This window comes from Erpetoichthys calabaricus, chromosome 2, assembly GCF_900747795.2.
Source record: "Erpetoichthys calabaricus chromosome 2, fErpCal1.3, whole genome shotgun sequence".
Lineage (NCBI taxonomy): Eukaryota > Metazoa > Chordata > Cladistia > Polypteriformes > Polypteridae > Erpetoichthys > Erpetoichthys calabaricus.
This window is the reverse complement of record NC_041395.2, coordinates 286,120,245-286,137,744: the sequence shown is the minus strand read 5'-3', so window position 1 is coordinate 286,137,744 and position 17,500 is coordinate 286,120,245. Positions and strand designations below refer to the sequence as shown.

At 39.4% G+C, this 17,500-nt stretch overlaps 1 protein-coding gene across 1 annotated transcript in view; it reads right to left on the bottom strand.

The window, feature by feature from the left end:
* The window catches only part of lcor (ligand dependent nuclear receptor corepressor), a 238,291-nt gene that overhangs the window by 151,704 nt on the left and 69,087 nt on the right, over positions 1 to 17,500 (bottom strand). Inside the window, 1 exon segment of the mRNA XM_051922452.1 lies at positions 3,024 to 3,089. Within this exon segment, the coding sequence (XP_051778412.1) occupies positions 3,024 to 3,089 (66 nt within the window).

Here is a 17,500-nt window from a genome sequence, read left to right as displayed (position 1 = left end):
TTGAGTCTTACTTGACTGGTAGAAAATTCTGTTACTTGTGGTAATTATACTTTAAAGACACATGATAATAATTTTCCATATTGTGTTCCACAAGGATCTATCCTGGGTCCACTGCTATTTTCGATCTACATGCTTCCATTAGGTCAGATTATCTCAAGGCATATAGTGAGCTACCACAATTATGCTGACGACACACAACTGTATTTATCAATAGCGCCTGATGACCCCGATTCTCTTGGTTCATTGACCCAATGTCTTACTTGTGTTTCTGAATGGATGAGTAGTAATTTTCTCAAACTAAATAAGGAGAAATCGGAAATCTTAGTGATTGGCAAAAATGGATATAATGAGAGTATTAGAAATAAGCTTGATCCATTAGGCTTAAAAGTCAGGACAGTGGTAAAGAATGTAAGGGTAATTATTGAGTCTGACCTAAATTTTAAATCACATATTAATCAGATTGCTAGGACAGCATTATTTCACTTAAGAAATACAGTGGTACCTTTAGATACGAGTTTAATTCATTCCTTGACCGAGCTCGTAAGTCAAAGTGCTCATATCTGAAATCTATTTTCCCCACTGAAATTAATTGAAATGAGATTAATTCGTGCCAGCCCCGAAAAAACCACCCCAACTTTTTGTTAAATGTTTTCAACATAAGAAAAATGTATTTATAATGAACAAATATTGTATACAAACAAAATAAAACCTAATACATAAAAGAATCTAAAGAAATAAACAGATGTTGGCAGCGCCGATTAGCATACTGTATTATTTTTTCTTAATTTTCTTCTTCACTAGTTTTTTTTCTTTTTTGTCAAGCTTTCATCACTTTCATTCGCAGGGCGTTTCAATAGAAACCTGTCCAAGAAGCTTTGTTTCTTCCTCACCTTTAGAATGTTTCTGAAATGAGTTAGACAAGTGTCATTAAATAGCGCCGCTGCACGGCCAGTTGCAACTTTTTCAGGGTGTTTCTTTTCAATTAAGTCCAAAACTTTTTCCCACATTGCCAACACTTCCTTTATCTCACTTGAAGAGATGACCTCCTCCGCCTCTGGCTCATCTGCGATACCAATCTCACTGCAGAACCTCCGTATGTTGCTGCGTCTGTACTTCTGTCAACTCCTCCGTCATCAGTTCCTCAGAATGTGCGGCGACAAGTTCTTTGATGGCTTGTAACTCAAGGCAAAAAAAATCGACCTGGTGATGGCTTGTATCTCAAAAAACTCGTATTTTGGGGCACTCGTATCTCAAGGTACCACTGTATACTAAAAGTTAGATCCCTTATAACTTTGCAAGATAATGAAAATTTAGTTCATGCTTTTGTTTTCAGTTGACTAGATTACTGTAACGCACACCTCTCAGGACCACCGAAAAAAAAAACAAAACATCAATAGATTGCAACTAGTGCAGAGTGCATCTGCCAGAATCTTAACTAGGAAGAGAAAATCCAAGTACATCTCTCCAATTTTGATGTCAGTACAATGATTACCCGTGCCATTCAGAAATGACTTTAAATACTACTTGTTTACAAAGACTTAAATAATTTCTCTCTCATCCTGTATTTTGGAATGCCTTTCACCTTACACTCCAAATCGCAACCTTAGATCTTCAAATGAGTGTCTGCTTATAATTCAAAGAGCTAAACTTAAAAGAAGTGGTGAGGCAGCCTTCTGCTGTTATGCACCTAAAATCTGGAATAGCTAACCAATACAAATTTGCCAGGCTAACACAGTGGATGGAGCACTTTAAAAAAAAAACTGCTAAAACCCCATAATTTTAACATGGCTTTCTCACAGGTTCATTTTAGTGTAATTCTGATATTCTGCATATGCATTTTTTATTTTTTTTCATAGCTCCGAAATGCTTACTAACCCCTACTTTCTCTGCTGTTCTTTTTCTGGTTTTCTGTGGTGGCGAACTGCGCCAACACCACCTGAAAAAGCACCATGCAGTCCCTGCATTGATGGATTGAAGGTCAGTGATCTACATGACTATCATTGCCTGGTTCTTTCACGTGAAGCCTTTAAACTATAAAGGGCAGATTTAGATCATTTATGTTAGGTAGAATGTTTAGTGGGGGCTGGGTGGTCTCGTGGCCTCTGAACCCCTGCAGATTTTGCTTTTTATCTATAGCCCTTTATTCGTTTTTTCTGTCCTCCCTGGCCATCGGACCTTACTTTATTCTTTGTTAATTAGTATTGCCTAATTTTTTATATTTTTTTCTTTCTTCATCTTGTAAAGCACTTTAAGATACATCATTTGTATGAAAATGTGCTATATAAATAAATGTAGTAGTTGCTGTTATTCCAAGGTAATTCAGTGACTGGGATATTTTCTTACATCCAACCCCTGACTTGTTTTTCCAATCACCTCTTCGTGGAGTTGTTTGTAGTGTTCAATTGTTTTCATTGTGTAGGTGAGGCCACGGTAATGACTTGCCACAAGTTGGATCATATAGGTGTATTAATACTCAATTAGCTGAAACCCCTGTGACTTCTAAAGCCAAATGGGTGCACCAGTGATGATTATATGTGTTGTATTAAAATGTAAATACTTATGCAACCAATTATTTTGTTTTATATTTGTAATTGAAATAGATTACTTTACAGAGTGTTATTTTCATTTAAAAATTAAAGCGTTTTTCCCCCATGACCCGTGTCAAAAAGTCAAATTGAATCCATTGTTTTATAAGAAGAACATGTTACAACTGAAAATGTGGTGAATACTCTTTATAGGCACTATAGATGAAACTATTCACCTAAACAGTGTAAATACTGTGTGTGTAAAACATCTATTGATTTTTCCAATAATTTCAACTTTATGTTTTGAAATATTATATTTACATACACATATATACACATACACAAATAGAAAAACGATCATTTTCATTTAAAAAACTCTTAAGTGTAAAATAGGAATAAAACTTTAAGAGGACTGTTAAGAGCCCAAGGAAAGAGGTGGGCATTTTTAAACACAAACCATAATTATACTTCGGAATGTAAACAGTAGATTAATATCACCTTTAAATAGGGTAAGATCGTTTACAAGTCCTGGTCCAAACAGCCCTTCCAGAATGCTTTCAAATCCTGCAAAATCACAAAATATATACAAGACAATAGTTAAAACAGGATACTTAAAACTGTGCTTCATCATTTAAAACATTATAAAAAAAAACATTTAAAATATGCACATTACATGTTAACATTGAAAGACAGTTTCTAGTCAAATTTGCCTTTTGTTGCATTTCTTTTCAAACAACTACTAAGGCCAAACTGTTTCTCATTTTATGCTGTAACATGTCCATAAATTAACAACTGTAACCAATCTATAAATATTTAGAAAGGATAGTACAAATATATAATGGATAGGCTTGTCTGTGCAATCTGTGGAAGTTCCATTCTTTGAGCATTTATGAATCACAAAAAAGAAAAAAAATGCGATATTTAATATACAGGTACATTTTGAAATGCACGCAGATATGCACATATTTTAAAATGTGAAGCCAAAAGCAAAATGGAGGAAACATGCACCTCAAACTAAAAAACAAGAAAAGATTAACATAGCCCACTTTATGGCCAGCCTACAGTTTCTATGGAAAAACTAGGAAAAGCCACCAACCACTCAAAGCATGCAAACCTGTAGACAAGAAAATCTACTGTATATATAAAATCCTAAGCCTAAAAGTGCAACGATTTTATGTGACATTTTATGTCAACATTTTTGACACGCTTTAAATCGGGCTTATTTTAAAACCTACATATATATGTTTGGTACCATTCTTTTCAGAATTTATCAAACTTTAATGTGATGTTGTTAGATTTTCAGATTCTTATTCCATTTTTAAAATTATAAACTAAAAAATATCAAGAACTCATGTCTTACAAGACGAGACTTTGCGCCAAGAGATTAAACCACGGCCAGGGCCGGAAATAAAAGACAGTAGATGACAAAGCAGAATATCGTAGAGACGAGGCAGTGAGACAAAAGGACAGCTGCTATACAGGCTTTTAAATGTTTGAAGTGCTGCACAAGATGCAGATCACGCAGAACGGCAGAAGCAGCAGCAGCAAGCAGTGGCAGAGATGCAAACTGGCTGGTGAGTAGCGCAGGCGGAGGATTGGCAAGCGAAGCAAGCAGGGGCGAACCCCCTAGTAAATAAATAAAAGAATCTAGTAGATTTGCTAAGGACAAGAATGAAAGTGAGCTATCTGGTTTTACAACTTGAGAAAGGTACATTTTTGGTTGGCAGGGCTACAGAAGTGGCAAGAGACTGAACTTTATATATATATAGATACAGTATATATACTATATGTGTATATCTAACAAACATATACACATACACCCTCAAAAAAATCAAGGGAACACTTAATCATCACTAACACCAAGTCAAATAAGCTTGAGGGATAAAACCGGAAGGCACGGACGCAGATACACGGCGATGGACGCAGGAGACATAGTGCGCAGGCGCCTACAGCGCGCGTCTCATATACCGCAAGCGAAGTCTGATCCACCGCGAACGAAGGAGTCACGGCTAAAAAACGAAAAAGCTTAACTAACGAAGGAGTCACGGCTCAAAAACGAAACAGCTCAAATAACAAAGGAGTCACGGCTTAAAAACGAAAGAGCTCAACTAACGCCACACAGAAAAGAGGATTCTGCACTGCACTCCAGAGTCAAACGGAAGACACTACGGAGTCTGCAAAGGTCCACAAAGATAGTACGGAAGGCGCAAGAAAGTACAAAAGGCGCAGGCGCCTACAACGCACTTCTGAACTAAACGTCCACACTACACAGCACGGTACGGGTAATAAGAATAAGCAAACTCTCCGTATTAAACGTTCGGCATCCTCACACGTCCAAACCATATAGCATATGTGAATCACATTACAGTGATGCATTATTAACAGTACAACCACAGAAAACGCTCTGTATTAACAGTAAGTGCAATTATCCATATTATACTAACGGTAGACAACGGATAACTAATGGAGTCATGGTCACGGCTCCAAAACGATCCAGCTCAGCTAACGGAGCTACAAAAACGAGCCTGCATGGATAAAATCATTAAACGTGGGCGCTTACAACGTGCGTCTGAAACCACGGAAGCAAAACTGTCTCGGCTCCAAAACCAAACAGCTCGACTAACGGAGCTACAAAAACGAGCCCGCATGGACAAATACAATGAACATATAGACGCCTATGACGCGCATCTGAAACTGCGGAAGCAAAGCAGGCACGGGTTCAAAACAAAAGACCACAACTGACGGAGATACACAAACGAGCCCACCTGGATAAAATCAATGAATGCAGGTGCCTACAACGCGCGTCTGAAATGCCGCAAGCAAAGCAGGCACGGCTCCAAAAAGAAAGAGCTCGACTAACGGGGCTACAAAAACGAGCCCGCCTGGATAAAAATAATGAACGCAGGCGCCTACAACGCGCTTCTCAAACAACGCAACCAAAGGAGTCACGGCTCCAAAACAAAACATCTCAACTGACAGACATACAGAAATGGGCCCGCCTGAATACAATTAATGAACGCAGGCGCCTACAACGCACCTCTCAAACAGCAGAGGCAATAGATAAACAGCAAAGAAACGGACGACAAACAGCCGCTAAACAATTCCACCAATTAGCTGACAACGCATTCTGTAATGAGTCCACTATTAATGAACATTCATTAGGATTAATGAATATCATTTGCTGTCATTGTCATTCACTTAACTTCCCTGAAGAAACAACTGGCAATACAACTAATGAGTTTACACATTGTTGTCAAAAGGGTCAGGTTAGACTGCCTCCTTTAGATGACTTTCCTGAATATCTACGGAAGCTTCTAACTAACAATGTACCCGAAAGTAAAAACTTTATGGACTGCATTGGATCTTACAATAGTTCATTTGCTTTTACATCTACCAGGGTAAATATCAGGCCACCAGCTGGCAATGGCCCATACTGCTTTCGCGTATGTGGACAAATATTACATCGGATTGGAACAGTGCACCCTGAACCAAATCACGAATGCAAATATGCACAAATCTACGTGTTAGATCCAGATGTCGCAATCTATCAACGAATGACCCTTCCTGAAAACAAGCAATACACAGAGCTTATAATGAGAAACGTCGCTGAAGTCATAAACAGTCACCCATTAGCTAAGTTTACAAAAGTACTTACAGGATCACATTCTAACAATACTGTTTTGATTCCTACAGTTGACCGTACAAGTTCTGACCTGGAATTACTTTTTACACTTAAACGACGCCAATTTCCCATTAAACCTGCATTTGCCATGACAATCAACAAATCCCAAGGACAAACCATGGACAGAGTTGGCATATACCTCTCTGAGCCTGTACTTGGACATGGACAACTTTATGTAGCCTTCAAGAGTTCGGCGTTCCATACCAAGGAAAACTCATTCAAGGACAACACACCATCTTTACTACAAATGTTGTGTATAAAGAAATATTCCAATAAATCTTTCTAATGTGCCATGCTATGGGTTCTTTACTTCCTTTGTTCGTCATTTACACCTTTACACTCCAATATATCTCATACATACATCAATGTATTTCGGGTTACCCAACACCAGGGGTTGGCGAGCGAAGCGAGCAGGGGGCGGAGCCCCCTAGTATATCTATATATCTAACAAACATATACACATACACCTTCAAAAAAATCAAGGGAACACTTAATCATCACTAACACCACATCAAATAAGCTTCAGGGATATCAATCTTCTCAGTTAGGAAGCATAAGCAATTGTACATCAAATTCACCTGCTTTGGTGTAAATTAAAGTGACAATAGGTGCCCTGGACAGGTACCAGCAAGACAACCCAAAAAAGGGAATGATTTTGCAGGTGGTGGACACAGACAAATGCTCCCTCCTTATCCTTCCTGACTGATTCTTCTCTACTTATGTGTTTTCCTAGTGTCCTTATCACTACTGGTAGTCCACCTCATCCAGGATGGTACATCCATACAAGCAGTTAAAAGAAGGTTTGCAGTGTCTGCCAGCACAATCTCAAGATCATGGAAGAGATAACAGGCCATTACACTAGGAGAGCTGGAGAGTGCCAGTATCTGCTCCTTAGTGCGAGGATGAACAGGAGGAGCACTGCTAGAGCCCTACAAAACGACCTCCAAATGGCTACTGGTGTGCATGCTTATGACCAAACTGTCAGAAGTAGACTCCATGAGGGTGGCATTAAGGCCCGATACCCACTAATGGGATTTCTGCTGACTCTAGACAGCCTGTGGTGAACATTATTCAGTCTGTGACATCATCTGTTTGGCAATGGGTCAGTGAGGGTTTGGGGAGGCATACTATGGAGGGTCTCACAGACCTCCACATGCTAGGCTACAGTACTCTGACTGCTGTTATGTACATAGATGAAATCGCAGGCTATTTTTTAAAATTAAGGAGAAAAAAAAAAAAAGGATAACACTTGTTCAGCCAACCACAATGCACTATTCAAATTTACCCAACCCCATGATGAAGCTATACTGTAAACATTAGCAACATGCTTGGGTGTCTTGCAACAAAGGACACATGTCCTGAAAAGTATGGAAGTGGTTCAGCTACCCCAAATCAGGCCAAGCAAAAATAAATCCAGTATGCAAGATATGCTGCTGACAGGTCCCAACAAAGACTAATACAGCAAACATATTCCACCACCTTGAGAAGAGGGGGGAAGGAAAAAAAAAACAAAAAACCATACCTTCCAGTCAAACATACTGAATGTCTAAAAGAACCCTTGACTGATGAGGCTAGCAAGCCTTTGAGCAGTGGTGCAGTTCCTAAACGGCAGTCGATTGTGTCATTTTTTTTTTTGCCACTATGACCCCATATAGTAGAAAATCAAAAAGGCATTAGGACATCACAAAAGCAGTCACTTACATCATGCCATCGAGTGTTCTCAAAAAAGAAGGCTTCAGGAAACCTTTGAAAGAAATTGGACTGAACTCCTTGGCCAAAAATATTTTTCTTAGACACTGCTTCTGCAGGTTTATGATGAATGTTGGGCAAACTTAGAGGCTGTGTTAAAAGATGTGAAGTTACTTTACCACTACTACAGGCTTATGGTTGAGTCAGACATCAGAGCGTTACATAAGTCTTACTATTCACTACATGGACGTCAAATGGAATTTAAAGAGCAAATATCTGCAGACTGCATATTTTACTGCGGATTACATGGCAGAAACTACTGCAATGGTGCTTGAGGACTCCCCATCATTCTGGGGGCTTAGAGAGGACAATGAGCTGAATATTGTCAAGGCCGTGTCACTGAAAAATTGCACTTCTGTGCTTCCAACATAGATTGCACCAAGCAATCAGTAAGTGAACATTATTAGTTTAGTTAATTTACCATTGTGAATATACTTTGTACTGTGTAGATCAGAACACATTTTTCAATACAAACATTACAATTTACTACAACTGAGTTGCTTCTACTACTAGGCTAACTGGTAATTAATACATGAATATATTCGGTTTTTTAAATCATTACACAGAGTTGAGAGAGATAGCAGAATTGAAAACGCTAAAGGTATTTTATTAAAAAACAAAAGTGGACAGCATACTTTCTTTTTCATGGAAAAAGCACAGAGATCTGGCAGCAGCACCAACAAGATGGGGATGCCGCCAAAAAAATGGTAGGGAGAGTGCTGGAGCAGGAGAAGGCCATTATTATTATCTGCTGACAAAACAGACACCTCATTCATGCCCACATGGCAAAACACAGATATCCTCAAGTCTGTCCATATGGCTCTAAATCCACTGGTTAATTTTACAGAGGTACTGTCAGGGGAATCATATGTACCATACAGTGGTGTGAAAAACTATTTGCCCCCTTCCTGATTTCTTATTCTTTTGCATGTTTGTCACACAAAATGTTTCTGATCATCAAACAGATTTAACCATTAGTCAAATATAACACAAGTAAACACAAAATGCAGTTTTTAAATGATGGTTTTTATTATTTAGGGAGAAAAAAAATCCAAACCTACATGGCCCTGTGTGAAAAAGTAATTGCCCCCTTGTTAAAAAATAACCTAACTGTGGTGTATCACACCTGAGTTCAATTTCCGTAGCCACCCCCAGGCCTGATTACTGCCACACCTGTTTCAATCAAGAAATCACTTAAATAGGAGCTGCCTGACACAGAGAAGTAGACCAAAAGCACCTCAAAAGCTAGACATCATGCCAAGATCCAAAGAAATTCAGGAACAAATGAGAACAGAAGTAATTGAGATCTATCAGTCTGGTAAAGGTTATAAAGCCATTTCTAAAGCTTTGGGACTCCAGCGAACCACAGTGAGAGCCATTATCCACAAATGGCAAAAACATGGAACAGTGGTGAACCTTCCCAGGAGTGGCCGGCCGACCAAAATTACCACAAGAGCGCAGAGACGACTCATCCGAGAGGTCACAAAAGACCCCAGGACAACGTCTAAAGAACTGCAGGCCTCACTTGCCTCAATTAAGGTCAGTGTTCACGACTCCACCATAAGAAAGAGACTGGGCAAAAACGGCCTGCATGGCAGATTTCCAAGACGCAAACCACTGTTAAGCAAAAAGAACATTAGGGCTCGTCTCAATTTTGCTAAGAAACATCTCAATGATTGCCAAGACTTTTGGGAAAATACCTTGTGGACTGATGAGTCAAAAGTTGAACTTTTTGGAAGGCAAATGTCCCGTTACATCTGGCGTAAAAGGAACACAGCAATTCAGAAAAAGAACATCATACCAACAGTAAAATATGGTGGTGGTAGTGTGATGGTCTGGGGTTGTTTTGCTGCTTCAGGACCTGGAAGGCTTGCTGTGATAGATGGAACCATGAATTCTACTGTCTACCAAAAAATCCTGAAGGAGAATGTCCGGCCATCTGTTCGTCAACTCAAGCTGAAGCGATCTTGGGTGCTGCAACAGGACAATGACCCAAAACACACCAGCAAATCCACCTCTGAATGGCTGAAGAAAAACAAAATGAAGACTTTGGAGTGGCCTAGTCAAAGTCCTGACCTGAATCCAATTGAGATGCTATGGCATGACCTTAAAAAGGCGGTTCATGCTAGAAAACCCTCAAATAAAGCTGAATTACAACAATTTTGCAAAGATGAGTGGGCCAAAATTCCTCCAGAGCGCTGTAAAAGACTCATTGCAAGTTATCGCAAACGCTTGATTGCAGTTATTGCTGCTAAGGGTGGCCCAACCAGTTATTTGGTTCAGGGGGCAATTACTTTTTCACATAGGGCCATATAGGTTTGGATTTTTTTTCTCCCTAAATAATAAAAACCACCATTTACAAACTGCATTTTGTGTTTACTTGTGTTATATTTGACTAATGGTTAAATGTGTTTGATGATCAGAAACATTTTGTGTGACAAACATGCAAAAGAATAAGAAATCAGGAAGGGGGGCAAATAGTTTTTTCACACCACTGTATGTGATGCCTGTGCCCCACCTGCTCAGTGAGGAGGTCCTGAAGCCAAAGGATAAGGACTCGAAGAGAACATTAAAACTACTTTCATCAGCTACTGAAAGAACAAACAAGATGATATCCTCCTACCCTATTGGGGCTAGAGCAAGGCCCTTAACCCGACAACTGCTCTGGAGCACTGTACAACGGATGACCCTGTCTTCTGACACCCAAATGTCTTTCATTAAAAAAGAAAAATTCTACTTGGGGATTATTAAATGTATAGCAAAAAAAAAAAAAAAGCAAATGAATGAGCACAGTGGCAAATGCTCACAGCTAACACAGGCAGCTCGCTCATTCAACTTCAGATAGTTTGGGGGGGGAAAGGCATATACATTTACTTTTTGTGGGTATTTGTTTTGAGAGCTTTGCCTTGCTATGACATTTATGAATATGCTTAAATGTAAAGCGTGTTATATCATGACAAATAAGCCACTATCTGTAAACACAAAATTAGACAGAAAATGTGATTTTGTATCAGTGTATTAATGTCTTAAAAAGTCTGCTGTTGATTGCATACTGGCTTATTAGTGATTCGTGTGTGATAAGTGAGTCTGCCACTTTAAGAATATTGCGCATGTTTAAAAAAAACTGTTTCACTCTCATGTATTAAAACCTTAAAGGCAATGTCTTTGTGTATACACTTGTGTATGAACTGTGTGTAATAAGAACCCTACCCCTTTACAGATATGGTCCAGAGTACTATGTAATTTAAAGCTGGAAGAGAGACTAGCAGAGAAACAGCTGGAAGAGAGACAGAAAAAAATAGCTACTTTCAAGTATGAGTAGCAGAGATTTTACCAAGCATTTCAATGGATAAATACATTCTCCAGTCACTAATTAATTAAATAAAAAAGTATATAAAACTACATTATGTCAACACAATCCAAGTTTTTAATTAGAACTGGAAATGGATGTTTGGCCAGATCACGTACTCCTGTGTCAAACTTAAGATATGTGCAGGTTAATCACCAAATATAGAGCTGTTAATACCAATAAAATGTGCTGCTTTTAAATTTCTTACAAAGAATTACACGGTATGGGTACCCTTGAATCTACACTGGCTTATAGTTCTTTACTTGTGTGTAATGTTATATGTTTTTTTAATGTCACATAAACACTTCAATTATATATCCATATTACTAAACGAGAATGGTAAACCGGATATGGACGCAGGGACCTGCCCGTGGACGCAAAAGACATAGTGCGCAGCGCGCCACACAAAGCCCCCCTCCACTAACAGAAATAATAAATGAGGCAACGCACCCATAGCACACAAAAAAAAAAAGGAGTCAGACGCAGGAGCCACACAAAGCCCATAGCACACAAAAAAAGAGGAGTCAGACCCACACCCCAGAGTGAAACGGGACAGACTACGGAGTACACAAAGGGTCACCCATCAAGCCCGAGATTACTAGGGATGGGAATTGATAAGATTTTCACGATTCCGATTCCATTTTCGATTCTGTTTAACAATTCGATTCTTTATCGATTCTTCTATCGATTCTTATTTTTAAAAAAGGAGAACACACAGGTCGATTAACTTAGAACTTTGTTTTATATCTTATCTTTGAACAAGATAGAAATTTAGGAGTAGCATGACCTTACAAACCCAACAGTGAGATCTTAAGAGATCCACAGCCTACGGCTCCTCGATGGGGTGCCATGGGGTCCCCAGAAAAAAATGTGTAAATGTAAAATAATAATAAAATAAATATTCTTCTGTAGCAATAACAAAGTATAACATAAATTATTCTGTGGCAATTACACAAGAATGTCCAGTAACATTTACACTCTCCTTTTTAAAAGTATATATGAGCTGAGCACTCAAAAATAAAACTACATCAGCCAGCAACAAATACAATCAACTCAAGTCCAATGAACTGTGCACTGTGCAATTCTGCAACCATCAACTATTTTGACAGCTACATCCATGTTGGCCGCATTATCAACAGTGGCTTGCCACAACCTTGTCTTTGATACCATACTCCTCCAAGATCTCATCAGTCTCCTCTGCTACAGCTGTCCCTGTCTGTGCCTGGTACACTGGTTTGGTTTTGAGGACTTTTTCTTGAGCCTGGCCATTCCTGACATAATGCAGCGTTACTGTGAGGTAATGATCTTGACTAAAACTTGCCCATCCATCTGCAGTGACGGCTGCCTTCAACACATGTTTCAGCTCAGAAATGGAAACGGATGAAACATCTGGTAAGGAGGAGAACATGCAAATTTGACATTCCCTGACTTAGCCTACAATTAAACATATTCACTTACCGAAAATCGGGGGCATCTACTGTGGCAAATGGGTGCAAGCCTTTTACCACAAACTTAGTCACTGCTCGGTGACATTCGTCTATCCTGGCCTGTGTCATTTTACTTTTCCCCGCCTCTGTGAAAGGAGAAGCTACCGGTAGACTGCAGCGAGAACTGCCAGCATCTGAGACAGCCAGGCTCTGTCTGTCTCTCTCGTCATGGTCATCTAAATGCAATGCACAATAATAGCAGGTTTTGCAATAAGGCAAATCGCGGCTAACATAATATGCAATGTTAGTTGATTAGTTACCTGCCGTATTAACGGGAGAGGACCTGCAAACGTTACCGCTGCTGCTGGGTTGAGATTCACTAGTCCGGAGCGGATCAAAAACACAACATTCATTTAAGGTTATCGCGTGTTTTGTGTGCAAATGCTTTTGCATATTCGTAGTGTTTCCTCCCTTTGATTAAATATCTACTTTGCAAGTATTGCAAGTTGCCCTGTTGTCATCCTTTCTCGTAAAGTATAACCAAACTTTTGTGCATTTGTGCCGCTTAGGCGCCATGTTTCCTGCTGGGTAAATGACGCTACTCAACGCGGTGACGTCATTCGAGGTGACTGGAATCGATAGGGGAATCGTTTTCAAAAATGGCAAGCAATTCCAAGGAATTGAAACAGTGGGAACCGGTTCTCAACAAGAACCGGTTTTCGATGCCCATCCCTAGAGATTACCATTCAAAAAACGAAAGTGCAACCACAAGCAAACACCCAACATCATACAGAAACCCCACAAATACGGACAAAACAACATATTTGAATCACATTATCCCCGCCCCACAATGAAACGGGACATACTACAGAGTCCACAAAGGTTCACAAATCAAGCCTGAGATAGTACGGAAAAAGAGGAGTCACCCCCCCACACCAGAGTAAAACGGGACAGACTACGGAGTCCACAAAGGGTCACACATCAACCCCGAGATATTACGGAAAGTGAATTGTGGTACAGAAAACGGCAGATACTACGATAGGAGCATTCGCCTACAACGCGCATCTGAAATCAACGTACACACTACACAGCATAATCCACGCACTTCTAAAAAACCGCACGCGGACACCCGACATCATACATAAACAACAAGAAACCGGACTACACTACATATTGGAATCACATTACAGTGATGCAATATTAACAGGGACAACCACAGATAACACAGGCGCAACACCTGATGGGTAATAATAATAAGAAACGAACGCTCCGTATTAAATATACGTCATCTGAACACGTACAAACTATACAGCATAGGTGAATCTCATTACAGTGATGCACTATTAACCGTACAACCACAGAAAACGCTCCCTATTAACAGTAAGTGCGATCATCCTTATTACTTACCCATATTACTACCGATAAAGAACAGACAAGTCATGAATTCACGATCACGGGTGCAAAACGATACGGCTCGAGTAACGGGACCACAAAGACGAGCCCGCATGAAAAAAAAACAATAAACGTAGGCGCCTACAACGCGCTTCTGAAACCGCTGAAGAAAAACTGTCTCGGCTCCAAAAACGAAAAGCTCAACTAACACAGGTACAGAAACGACCCCAAATGGACAGATACAATGAACGTAGACGCATGCAGCGCGCATCTCAAACTGCGGAAGCGAAGCAGGCACGGGTTCAAAAGGAAAGAGCTCGACAAACACCTGCTAAACAATTCCGCCAATTGGCTGACAACGCGTTCTATAATGACTCCACTATTAATGAAAATTCATTGGAATTAATGAATGTCATTTGCAATCATTGTCATTCACTTTAACTTCCCTGAAGAAACAACTGGCAATACAACTAATGAGTTTACACGTTGTTGTCAAAAGGGTCAAGTTAGACTGCCTCCTTTACATGAATATCCTGAATATCTACGGAACCTTCTAACTAACGATGTACCTGAAAGTAAAAACTTTATGAACTGCATTAGATCCTACAATGGTTCATTTGCTTTTGCATCTACCGGAGTAAATATCAGGCCACCAGCTAGCAATGGCCCATACTGCTTTCGCGTATGTGGACAAATATTACATCGCATTGGAACAGTGCACCCTGAAACAAATCACGAACGCAAATTTGCAGAAATATACATCATGGATCCAGATGACGCAATCTATCAACGAGTGAACCTTCCTGAAAACAAACAATGCACAGAGCTTATAATGAGAAACGTCAATAAGGTCATAAACAATCACCCATTAGCTAAGTCTATAAAAATGCTACATGAGGTTAAAAGAGAGGCCAATACAAAAGCAACCTACGGCTGCCCGGCAGGCACGGGTTCAAAACGCGGGGGGTAGGCGAGCGAAGCGAGCAGGGGGCGGAGCCCCCTTGTACCTGTATATGTAAAAAAAATTCCTACAAGTAAAACAAACCTCTGCAGCTTGGGGTTTATTACTACCTAAAGCCATTTGTCACAATGCGCTTTTGTCTTGGTATGTTCCTAGCAACAAACATCTAATTTTCAGTCAAAACGTTATTTAGCCTTCTTGGACACACTATAGCTGTGGAGATTTTTTTTTCCTTCTTCCATCTTTTAAAGAACTTTGATTTAATCCTCTTCTTAATTCTAACACCCCCCCCCCCCCCCCCCCCTAATTTTACTTAAATCATTTAACTATTAAAATGTTCATGTTCTCATCTAGTTTTTGTTTACATTAAGGGGTGGGAGAAGAATGGAGTGCTGTCAAATGATTAACTATATTTTTTGTTATATCTATTTCTGGTATCTTGATTAATAAAGCAGTCCATGCTGTTCATTTCAGCCAAAATTTAAACACAGAAAAATATTAAGACTTTGTAAATGCATTTCACAGGTTTTAAATAGTGTACAGGTAACTGACTTTAGAGCTATAGTGCTAACACAACTTCAGTAAAATGGATGAACAGTTTAGAGAAACAATTCTGTACATGATTTGTTGAATGTGCTGTTCACATAAATATTCATTCTTTTAATGCAGTAAGAAGAAAGATTAAACAGCTCTGCTGAAAAGCTCATTTACAGCTGCATCACGATGAAAATGTCATGGGGTTTTTTACTTTTGAATGTTTATATTACAGTCTCAACATTTAGCAATTTAATCGGTACAGTTAACCATAAAATATACAGGTTTACACTGCTAAATAACTTGGATTTAAAAGTGCTATGAAATCTTGGAACTACTTTTCAGTCAGAGAGGGGAGTTTATATATTATATATTAATAAACCTTCAAAATAATGTGCAGTTAAAGTATCAACAGCATTCTCAGCATTTCCAGAGCTTAGTAGAGCCAGATAACTATAAGAATCTTCACCAAGCAGCTCTGAAAATGTCTGCTTTGTTTGGGTCTACATACCTCTGTGAGTCTTCCTTTTCTCACATGAATCTCATGAAATCAAATCTCAGAACAGACTGACAGATGAACATTTAAATGACTCCATAAGAGTGAACCTAAGTCGCTACACTCCACCATACACCTCTCTTGTTGACTCCATGCAGTGCCAGTCGTCTGACTAACTAAAAAATACATCACACATGCAACTGGCCATGTGAATACTCTTGTGAAGTGAAACAGTGACATGGAACAAAATGACAAATGAATAAGTAATATCTGTGTATTTGAAATGACATTGGTTTGTTTTGACTGTATTCATATTTTAATTCGATAGTGTGAGATACACTAGAAAATGCATACAGACATACAAAATGCAGTTGCAGGTGAACTAAATATTTTTGTGTGATGTTTTTAATGCAAAATGTGGACATCAACATTTTGTAAATGTTCAGGCAAAACAAACTTATTCAGTTTGTATGGATTGAAATATGCTATGAGAATAAATGTTAGAAAACATAAGGTTGGTCTCGTCCGTTACGGGAGATGGATGTCTGAAGCAGAGCTCCATTAGCAGCGGTGTTATTTTTTCTTTTATTTCTTATTATACCGAGGTATCTTGTATCTACCCAGCCCAAGGAGGTTCTATTACAGTACAGTGATCCCTCGCTATATCGCGCTTGGCCTTTCGCGGCTTCACTCCATCGCGGATTTTATATGTAAGCATATTTAAATATATATTGCGGATTTTTTGCTGGTTCGCGGATTTCTGCGGACAATGGGTCTTATAATTTCTGGTACATGCTTCCTCAGTTGATTTCATACAAGGGACGCTATTGGCAGATGGCTGAGAAGCTAGATTGCTTACTTTTCTCTTTCTCTTGCGCTGACATTCTCTGATCCTGACGTATGGGGATTGAGCAGGGGGGCTGTTCGCACACCTAGACGATACGGACGCTCATCTAAAAATGCTGAAAGATTATCTTCACGTTGCTATCTTTTGTGTAGCTGCTTCCTGAAACGATATGCTGCACGGTGCTTCGCATACTTAAAAGCTCGAAGGGCACGTATTGATTTTTGACTGAAAAACAAACTCTGTCTCTCTATCTGTCTCTCCCTGCTCCTGACGGAGGGGGTGTGAGCTGCCGCCTTCAACAGCTTTGTGCCGCGGTGCTTCACATACTTAAAAGCCAAGCAGCCCTATTGATTTGTTTGCTAGAGATTGTTTTCTCTATCTATGTGACATTCTGTGCTCCTGACACGCACTCCTTTGAAGAGGAAGATATGTTTGCATTCTTTTAATTGTGAGACAGAACTGTCATCTCTGTTTTGTCATGGAGCATAGTTTAAACTTTTGAAAAAGAGACAAATGTTTGTTTGCAGTGTTTGAATAA